Raw genomic sequence first — 11,392 nt, 5'->3', positions numbered from 1 at the left:
AGAGAAAACAATTATCGTAGATGTGGTAAAAAGAGGACGAAGGCCCATAAATGTGCAACCAACCACAAATATTTTTGTAAATTTGTAGAATGGAAGGAAGTACAAGTTCCCGCTACAGAAGATGTGATAGACATTGATGAGGAAGGAAATTCATCAAGGGTGTCATTAGCCTCAATCACATGCATAAAACAAACTTGTGAGGAATATAAGTCTTAAATTTTAGCCCAAGAAAAGTACAACCACCTTTAGTACATTATACTTGTCATCTAAGAAGAAGGGTAATCCCCAATACCTTCGGTGAAAAACCCATGATTTCATTTGAAGAAATAATAACAAAAATGAAACCAAGTAAGTATAGAAAGAAAAAAATATCACAATATTAGTAGATTCTGAAAGCACCCACAATTTCATGGACATTATTCTTGTAAGAAAATTAAATATTTTTGTATACCCTACCAAAGGTCTCATGGTTACAATTGCCAATGGTCAATCAATCAAAGGGCTAGGATGATACCATACAACCTTAGACATGTATGCAAAACTTGAACTACAAACAAGATATTACACTCTATCACTTGACGAAATGGATATGTTAGGAACATAATAATTGTTGCAACTAAGAACCTACATGGAAAATCTTTGTATGAAATATTAAAAAAATAGATCCCATTTTATAGGACATATGAATAGCTCCCATTTTATTGTACATATGAATTCTTACCACAAAGAGAGAATGGACCATGTATGCATCTATATAGAATTGATCTTGATATTGAATATCATAGATTTGAACATTGGATTATAATACCTTGTGTATTTGGTTGTTACGAGGTCTTATGCTTAAAACCTATTACTCTTAGCATTAATTAACATTTTGTTGAATATTTTATCATTTGGAAAAGTAGCCATATAATTGCTATGTGGACTCGTCCATCCAACTGGCATGTAACACATCAATAAGTGTATCCAAACATAATGCCAATTCAACTACCGTGTGTTATTTTCAACACATATCACTTATGCATTCTTTACATGCCACATAAACATTATATACATGCAATGTTAGCTGATGTAGTTTTCCATGTCAACATATGGTGGGTTCCATTCAGACCAACCAAAGGCTGCCATGTAGCACTTTTGCTTACTTGCATGCATTAACACCAAATTTGTAAATTGCCACAACTTTCTTATACATCATCAATTTTTGATGCAATTTTTTGTAGATTGATTTTTAGTTCTTTACACAATGACATAAGTGGCTTGAATGCGTTATTCTATTTGATGTAGGTGGGTTTGTTTGCAAAACTGTAAGACTAGACATTAATTTTGAGACTTCAAACAATCATAAATTTTTGATACATAAATTGCGTTAAGTGATTTTATTTTTTGTTTAAATGCACAAAATTTCATACTTTATGCAACAGTGATATTAATTCATGTTGATTTGGCCACATGATTATTAAGGATGGTAAATGTCACATATTTCACTATTGTTTCATTATGACAATGGTTTGCTTGAGATACTTTTTTGATGGCAGAAATTTGATGCTTCTCTTGGCACTTTATATCTGTGGCAAGGAGAAAATTTTGCATTGCATGTTGTGCACATTTGAGCACTTATTGTACTTGATGATGCTTGTAAGATCATATTCAAGTTCTTGATTGTAGTACTTTAGTTGATTATCAACACTTTCAACTTGTTGAATCACTTCAATATTTTATCTTGCACTATTATTCATGTTTTATTTGAGAGATTGTACTTTTGACACATTGTGGACTTACCATGATGATTCATGCCTTTGCTCCTGAAGGATCTTTCTTGTATTTAGCCCTTCATTTGCTTCACCTTTTCTAAAGTGGTGTGTGTGAATAGTTGGAGGATACATTGGTTTGTAGATTACTACTCTATCTTGAGTTGCTTAGCACTTCATCACAAACATATTGATGTTGTCATTATCAATGATTTTGCATTGGTTATTGACAATAATAAGTGTCTTCTCCTTGCATCTTATTGGTGGTTTTGTAAATTGTTTCACTCAACTGCAAAATTTGACACTATATTTTTCACTTATTCAAGATGTTTGTGGTTGTCATTAGGAGGAATGTATTCATTACAATCCATGATGTAATGATTGTCTAGTGGAAACATTTACCATTGTATAACCTATTACTATGGTGACTATGGAAACATCTACACAATGAGACATCATTAAGAGTTGTAAGATCTCAATATCTCACATTATTGGCCTATTATTCTTATGTAATACAACTTCTTTGACTCAAGTGCTTCCTCTCGCTTGATATAATTTTGTATTTAGATTCATAATGATGATCATTATAACATCATTCATAGGGCATTTACACATGTAACATGGTCTCAATAAATTTTTGAAATATTGCACATCCATCTTTTAGATAATGGTGACCTACAATCATAGGCTATTCTTATCTACTACTCTCTTATCTATTGATGAACTTATTATCAACATTTATGGATTGGATGATCACCATCCTTAATTGTGATTTCTAATCAATGGTCTATATTTCTCTCTATCACCATAAATTTTCATACAATTGGTCTTGAATCAAGAAAAAGTGGAGGGAAACTTATGGTGTTAATCGTTAGACTATACCATATGAGTTATAGGTTATTATCTACTACTCTCTTATCTATGGATGAACTTATTATCAACATTTATGGATTGGTTGATCACCATCCTTGATTGTGCTTTCTAATCAATGGTCTATATTTCACTCTATCACTATACATTTTGATACAATTGGTCTTGAATCAAGAAAAAGTGGAGGGAAACTTATGGTGTTAATTGTTAGACTATACCATATGAGTTATTAGGCTAGATCATCCATATACTTGAGAGTTGTATAGATCCCATTTGAACTCCATACATATGTTCTCTATGAGAATTGTAATTGGGAGAATTATACGAAGAATAAGACAGTGTTGCTTCCATGTTGTATCCACACTTTGGGGTTTTACCACAATTTTTTTGTCTCCTCTTATTTGCTAGATATGATTTATGTATTTGATGTTTCCCATAAGAATTTAGATATAATAAATCTTGATGTGTTTTTACATTTTTTTCCCAAATTTTCAGTGGTAATGGCACCCCATGAATATGGCTTGGAGTCCACTATATGGAACACATGAAAATAACTTGTTTTCAATAAATTAGGATATACATACCAATAAATTGGCTATTCACAAAAAAGAAGAAGAAGATTGCTTTCACCTTGGTTATGATCAAGCAATCTTATTTTAAAAAGTGTTTTTGCCTATTGGCATTGCCTTTGAAATGCGATTTGCAAAATATAAATAATACCATTAATAAGTTACATATAGACAAAGAGCACCTTATACCACATTCATTAGGACTTTCTTCTATTTAAAAATGGCCACTTGTGAATACATAAGTCCTCAAATTGAAACCTTGTAAAGATGGAAAGTGTGGGTGGTATATGGTGTGCGATTCAAATTGATCACAATGACCTTCATAATACCAAATAGGTAATCAACTTTTGCCTTTGATGTGAAAAAACAAACATGAGAGACATTTTCATTAACCATCCATAGGTAAGGAAACATTTATTGTCCAAATATGTGACACTTGAAAAACCACACTATGATTATATGGAAGATTTAGCTGAATTTGTCCCTATTTATTTTAGATAACCTTCCATATTTGCATATGTTTATCATAATATTCATTCACACTTGCTTATATGTGTTTCATTCATGTATGTTACAAATTTAGAACTAGGAGGGTATGTATTATTGCATAGTCTAACTAGTCAAATCATTGCATGGAGGGATCCCTTGTTCCATAAACAAGAGGTATTATATATCAATTTGGATTCTATCTAAACCATGACCTTATTATTATTATTATTATTAAACATGCCGCTTTGTAGTTATTTTACCTGCATCACAACAGATCAAAATCTTCTATAACTTTTTCCTAAACTTAACAATTCAATCAAATCCTATTCCTACAAAATAGAACTCCTCCTCCTGTGATCAACCTAATTCTTATCACTGACATATCTATATCTTAGATTGATAGATAACCATTTCAATACACATTGCCAGGTTCTTTAAGAGTTAAAAAACAACATCATTGGACAAATGTTTATGGACAAAACCAAAGTAATATCACCTTCCAGTAATCTCAAGGTTGATAATATTGATGCACTAGCTATATTATTGCTATTACCTAGAGCAAACAATAACTATAAATCTATGAGGGATGCACATACCTTTTTCCATCTCCAATTATAACAATAAAAACTTGGCATTGATGAGATATCCCTCTTTTCAATTGAAAGACCTTATTTTTTGTTGATTTTGGGTAACATCGAATGTGCTCTAGCTCCGAAATTTTGTGTTGGGGCTAGAACACATGAGATCTCCAAAACCCAGAAATCGTTTGGAGAAATTCGACCCGGATGAGGAGTTATTAAAATAATTAATATTTTTAAGGGTTCTTAAGTCTAAACTTAAGAAAATAAAAATATTAACGAGTATTAATAAGAATATGGGTGAGAAATTTCTAAGTGATGAGGTTCAAGTTTGTTTTAATCTTAGCCGTTGATTAGGGACTTAATCTTGATCGTTAATTCATCAATAGGAAAAGTATAAGAGGAGGCTTGAGGGTCAATTGGAGATACACTTGAGAGATTAGTCAGGTCGATTTTTCTAGGGTGAGGTTTGCTGAGAAAATCGAACAAGTGATTTGTTGCAGCAGAGGGGTAGGGATAGTTGAGGTTGGAGGATCTTCTCCGGTTCCTCGAATACACAGTAGAGAGAGGCAGAGAGATGCCAAAGGAGGCAACGCAAACCCAGGGAGATTGACGCTGGGCTAGGAAGGGCCCATGCATTTCTAGCACTAGGGTAGAGCCACCCTCCAGCAGAAGTCCGAATTCAGCTGGATAGCAACAAGATCAACATAGAAGGCTGACATCAAAGCTCCAAGAGGCAGAGGAGACAACGCAATGCTGACGCAGTGTCCCAGTGTGCTCCACACAGGCCCACACAACAACTGCTAGGGGGCAACGTAGTTGTAGCCGAAGACAATCGGTCTAGTTGCCGGAATGGAGAGATTTTAAAGGGTGAAGTGAGGTAATCTCACTTAGGTTTTTGCCAGTATATTGTTATCTCTGTAATTGGATCGCTGAGAGGGCATCTAGAGTTGTATTCAGAACTACTGCTTAATAATAGAAAACCTTCAAAGCTGCTGCACCAGTTTTCCCGCATTAGGTTTTTCTGGGATGTTTGTCCAAAAATAACGGTGTCCCTTGTGTATTTGTCTCGTTCTATTTTTAGTTCATGATTTGTATGTATGCGTAGTCTGCAATAGTGTTTTCATCATTGTTTAATATTTAAATAACTTGTTGAATGTAAACACAAGTAGGAGATGATAAACCAGTGATTGCAATAGGATTTTTGATGTATAGATTCAGAATTTTTCACATGATATCAGAGGATTGCAGATCATAGGAGACTGAAGACACCAAACAGGAGATCCAGAGAATTCGCTGCAGAGAGGCAGCTGTCCCAAGTGACAGCGTTGTTTTAAAGCCCCAGACGCAGAGGGAGAGTGACACAGTGCAAAAGAGGTGACGTAGAGGCTCACGCAGTGCCTGCGTCAACATTTTGAGCCAGGTGAGGGTGACGTAGTAGCTGGGAGGAGCCCACGTAGTAACTGCGTTGGCTGTCTAGGCCAACACAGAAGCAAAGAGGGGCAGATGAGGCTCACGCAGAGCCACGTCATCTTTCCGGACCAGGAAGGAGTGATGCAGTGGCCAGGAGGAGCTGATCTAGCTCACGTAGTGATTGCGCAGAGCCAGAGGAGCTCAGATTCTTCAGTTGTCGGGGCTGGTGGAGTAGAGAAGATTCGATCTGAGGAGCTGGTGGGACGCTGTTACTATTGTTGCAGAACACCGTCTGTGGTGACAAAGCCGAGGTAGAGGGAATCACTGTCTTGACATATTTCTAGCCAAAAAAATCTAGATCCGTATTGCAACAACAAATGAGAATTAGAGAAGAGTCATTTGACGTTTGGTCGGAGGATTTCCATGAAGGAAATCAAGAATCAAAGGGAGTCTAGAAGAACTTGTTCCTTAGAGGGTTTCTTGCGCCAAAGAAATCCAGATCCAAGTCTTGCTGGATTAGCAGTAGGAGAGGGAGAAGAGAACCTGTCCTACATTTGTTGAGTAGAGATGGCAGTCCATAGACTGAGGGATTAGGACAGATTGGATGGAGCATCCAATTTTGTCATCTGGAAGGCCAAGACCCTGACAATCCTAGACAAACATTGCATCAAGGACTATGCCTTGAAAGTAGTTGTTCCGGTCGACGTTGATTCGCTAAATAAGTACGAGGAGGCCCAGGTGAAGGCCAAATGCATGATCTTAGACGGGGTCAAAGATCATGTAGTACCACACATTGCTAAGAAAGAAACAACAAGGGAGATGTGGGAGACACAGACCACCTTGTACCAGGGCACTTCCATCCAACGGAAGATGCTATTAGAATATTAGCTGAGACAATACCAGATGCAAAAGGGAGAAGAAATCGATCCCTTCCTCCTCAAGTTGCAAGGGATTAAAGACCAGTGGACTTCCGTGGGGTCTACACCAGATCCTGAGTTCATGATCAGGACTGCCATGAATGCAATCACCGAGGACTGGGAGACATTTTTCCAAAGTATCTTGGGTAGAGCGACTCTCCCCAGTTGGGAGGAGATGTGGGCAGCTCTTCGACAAGAAGAGATCAAGAGGTTGACCAAGGCGAGGGGCAGCGACAAAGGAGCCCGGGTCAAGGAGGAGGAGGATGCAACTCTTGCATCATCGGGAAAACAAGGGCAACATAATCGAAAGAATAAGGATATTTCCAAGGTCAGATGCTTCAAGTGTGGGGTCTTTGACATTATGCCACTCAGTGTCCCTAGAAGAAGGGCAAGGAGGAAGCTTCATAATCAAAGGCCACTCCAGCGAACGCTGACAGGGAAGGTGAGGATGATGATTGTGCCATAAGTGCTCATGTGCCTTTGGAAAAGAGGTGGGGCGACATGGAGTTGTAGTGGAGAGGACTACATGAACTGGGGCAGGATCCTTGGGGCGACATGGAGTTGTAGTGGAGAGGACTACATGAACTGGGGCAGGATCATTGAGGTGCCCAAACTCTTGGATCACATATGGACATGAGAGCCCTTAATGACAACAGGAAAATGAAGGGTGTCAATTGGAGCAAGGTGTGATGCAGTGATAATGGCAGAGCTAGAGTGCTAAAGTCTGAGGCAGCGCAGTGGATGTTGTAGCAGTGCAAGGCACAAAGCAGTTTGTAACAGTATAGGGCTAGCACAAATTAGCAGTAGAGGTAGCTTCAGCGTCACGTGGCATCTAGACTGACCAACATGTCAATTTTTGGGTGAAGTTTCAGTTGCTTACTTCTCAGCAACTGAGTTGCAGTGCAGCAGTTAGCAGTGGCAGTGCCATGGGCAACATGATGTAACATTTTGAGAGGGAGCTGTAGTACAGATGTAACAGTGGCAGTGGCAGAGTCATGGGCAACAATGCAGTAGATGAAGGGCAACAATGCTGTAGTACAGGAAGACCGATGCAATGGATAAGTGTAGTACTTCTGTTGGGAAGTATTACTTAAGCACATTCCTCACTAAGAGGGAGTGTTGATTTTGGGTAGCATCAGATGTGCTCTAGCTCCGAAATTTTGTGGAGGGCCTAGAACACATGAAATCTCCAAAACCCAGAAATCGTTTGGAGAAATTCCACCCGCATGAGAAGTTATTAAAATAATTAATATTTTTAATGGGTTCCTAAGTCTAAACCTAGGAAAATAAAAATATTAATGGGTATTAATAAGAATATGGGTGAGAACCTTCTAAGTGATGAAGATCAAGTCTGTTTTAATCTTAGCTGTTGATTAGGGACTTAATCTCGGCTGTTGATTCATCGACAAAAAAAGTATAGGAGGAGGCTTGAGGGTCAGTTGGAGATACGCTTGAGAGATTAGTGAGTTTGATTTTTTTGGGGTGAGGTTTGCTGAGAAAATCGAACAAGTGATCTGTTATAGCAGAGGGGTAGGGATGGTTGAGGTTGGACAATCTTCTTCAGGACCTCGAATACACAGTAGAGAGACACTAGAGGAGACAATGTAGACCCAGGGAGACTGACGCTGGGCTAGGAAGAGCCCACACATTTCCAACGCTAGGGTAGAGCAACCCTCCAACAGAAGTCCGAATTCAGCCAAGGAGCAGCAGGATCAATCAAGAACGCTGATGTCAGAGCTCCAGGAGGCAGAGGAGGCAACACAGTGCTGACACCGTGTCCCAATGTGCTCCATGCAAGCCAACACAGCGACTACAAGGGGGCAACGCAGTTGTAGTTGGTGACAGTTGGTTCAGTGGCTGGAATGAAGAGATTTTTCTGGGTGAAGTGAGGTAATCTCACTTAGGTTTCTGCCACTATACTTTTATCTCTGTAACTGGATTGCTGAGAGGGCATCCAGTGTTGTATTCAAAACTAATGCTTAATAATAGAAAACCCTCAGAGCTGCTGCACCGGTTTTCCCGCATTGGGTTTTTCCGGGGACATTTGTCCAAAAATAATGGTGTCCCTTGTGTATTTGTCTCGTTCTATTTTTAGTGCATGAACTATATGTATGTGTAGTCTGCAATAGTGTTTTTATCATTGTTTAATATTTAAATATCTTGTTGAATGTAAAAACAAGTAGGAGATGATAAACCATTGATTGCAGTAGGATTTCTGATGTATAGATTCAGGAACTTTCACATATTTGTCATGGTAAGAATATACGAAAAGAAGAATCTTCTCCTTCATGGCAGTCGAAACATCTTCTGACAGTAAATCAAAGGGGAACTTGGGTCTTGATTGAACTGCATGCTGTTTCCATCTGAAATTGGGAGAAGCATGAACAAAAGAAACACAGTTACAACTAGAAAGACCTTATTTGTCATGGTAGGTATATACCAAAAGAAGAATCTTCTCTTTCATGGCAGTTAAAACATCTTCTGACAGTAAATAGAAGAACTCGAGTCATGATTGAACTGCATGCTGTTTCCATCTGAAATTGGGAGAAGCATGAAAGAAAGAAACACATTTACAACTACAAAGTCCAGTTCATTCGAATGATCTTGTCCCAATAGTAACATCAATCATGCTATGTAGTGAACAACTCCTTTGCACTATGTAGCATAGGATTAAGACACCCTCAAGGCCTCCCTTTCCCTTTCATGAGGGAGACAAAAGTAGAATCCTCTCACACCGATTAAAAGAACAATTCATAGTAGCAGATGCAACGTTCTTTTGGATTATGGGCAGTAAAACTATCAATTGGTGATACTTAGTTTTTAATGTGTACGCTGCAAGTTTAGCTTCTATGCTGCAGCACAAATAAAGAACTTTTTCATGCAACATGCCCCTCTCTGCATTTTAAAAGTTTGAATTTATTTTTCCCTTCAAAGCAGTACTGTTGCACATACATTCACAAATAACTAAAGCAAATACATGGACTGGAAAATTGTCAGTTTAATGCATCAAAGTGCTGTGCAAGCCATCCCAAGGATAAGGGCTATAAAGATATGAAAAGCTGTAGGTGATCAAGGATCTGTTATTCTTATCAATTACTATAAGGTCTCCGATCTATAGATGTGATTCTCTTTCCTGATGAAGTTTGTCGAGCAAAGTGGCTTTTGAACTAGTCCTCTTAATACTTTCTAAGGTTTCATACAGAACCTATATAGAAAAATACATTAAAGCAATGGACACCACTGTAGGAAATTGGAAAAAAGATTGAGCAAATAGGGTCCTTGTGCTGCAGCAGTAAACATCTGACATAAATGCAACATCTTTGTGCACATCCATCAATATCAGGCTCCAAATGATCTCTTCTGGGTTTCCCACTCAGAGGACCAAACAATTTCAAATGTAAGATCCCTCCAATATGGTGCAAGTAAAATGTCATACATCTGAAATGAAGTTTACAAGAAAATAAAGGGGAGGTGAATCCTACATACCATGAGATTTCCATCTCTGTTGACTAGTGTACAAAGGCTTAATTTTCAGACTCCCTACTCCCTTATTACAAATAAGGTTTGCAAATATAAATGGATACTCTTCAATATAAAATGAATTTACACTGAACTAAATCAATCCTCCAGTGCATATTTGGAGAAGTGAAATACTCACGAATATACAAAAACTCACTCTGGTTACAAGAACAGAGGTTGCTATTTTAAGATTAGCAAAATAAGCATAAAGTATTCCTTACTAATCCCTTCATATATTGTTTCCTGATCAAATATGAAGGTCCTTACTGATCCCTTCATATATTGTTGCCAGATCAAATATGAATGTCATCCAAAGAAAGGTCCTCAACATCACCAAGCAACTTCAATTTCTGCACAGAACAATTCACCAAATTACACTTCAGAATTATATTTTCTTAATATCTCAATCTTCAGAGTCAACTGTAGATGGGGTATCAAAAACATATATTTTAACAATGAAAAACCTTCATTAATTGCTAGATAGGGAGATCATCAGTCAATCCTCGCGTAGTTTTAACTTAATTTAATTTCAGGTAGATTCAGATTCACTAACCAGTCACAAATATTTTTTCTCACATAAATAGAGCTAAAAATTACTTAGTGCTAAAAAAGTAGCAGATAGTAGACATACGTTTTTAGTGCTCATTATTGCCTCTCTGTTTAGAGGACATTTTCTTTGCTAAACATGTGGACACTGATAAAAAAGGCTAAGTTCCCTTTCAGACTCTGTAATAGTTTAGTTGCTCTGTGTATTTCTGGTCTCCATATGTAGCACTGCATCTCTAAAAGTGGAGTCAGATAATCTGAAGCACTTGGACTAGGGGTTGAGCTCTCTGTCAAGCTGAATAATTTTGGAATGGCAAACCAGAAGAGTCCTCCCCACCTAGAACAACTCTTATGGAAAAAGATTGTTGAATGTTACGAAGTGCAGGCACTAATGTAAAATAAACTGTGCCTGCCTTCAAGCAGTTGAAAGGCTCATTAGTGTCCGGTTCATTAGTCTGTCAGTCTTCTCGATATTATAAAAAGAAAGATTGCCATTCTTGACTGCTGTGTTGTTCGAGACTGTGATGAAGACATGAATTTATACACCTCATTGTCCTTGTGCAAATATAATCTTTTATGGTAGCCACCATATATAGCCTTGTGTCGTCTTGATATGGTGTGTGATCCATATAAGAGGGGATTAAGTTATATTTTGAATTCAGTGACAGTATCCCTATGTACAAGTTGATATTAATCATTAATAATTAGTCAACATTGAATTTTGAATGGCCATCAAGAAT

At 37.7% G+C, this 11,392-nt stretch overlaps 1 protein-coding gene across 3 annotated transcripts in view; it reads right to left on the bottom strand.

Moving 5' to 3' along the window:
* Positions 1 to 9,832: 9,832 nt before the first annotated feature.
* Positions 9,833 to 11,392, bottom strand: part of LOC149239263 (SNARE-interacting protein KEULE-like) — a 514,512-nt gene continuing 512,952 nt past the window's right edge. For all 3 annotated transcript variants that reach the window (XM_089373374.1, XM_089373375.1, XM_089373376.1), the window contains one exon: positions 9,833 to 10,456. In XM_089373374.1, coding sequence (XP_089229500.1) covers positions 10,400 to 10,456 — 57 coding nt within the window. In that variant the 3' untranslated portion in view covers positions 9,833 to 10,399. The remainder of the gene's footprint in view (positions 10,457 to 11,392) is intronic.

Source organism: Pinus tabuliformis, chromosome 8 (assembly GCF_031772625.1).
Source record: "Pinus tabuliformis cultivar Carrire ecotype Pingquan chromosome 8, CPIR1, whole genome shotgun sequence".
Taxonomy (NCBI): domain Eukaryota; kingdom Viridiplantae; phylum Streptophyta; class Pinopsida; order Pinales; family Pinaceae; genus Pinus; species Pinus tabuliformis.
The sequence above is the reverse complement of the archived record's forward strand: the minus strand, read 5'-3'. Positions and strand labels throughout refer to the sequence as shown.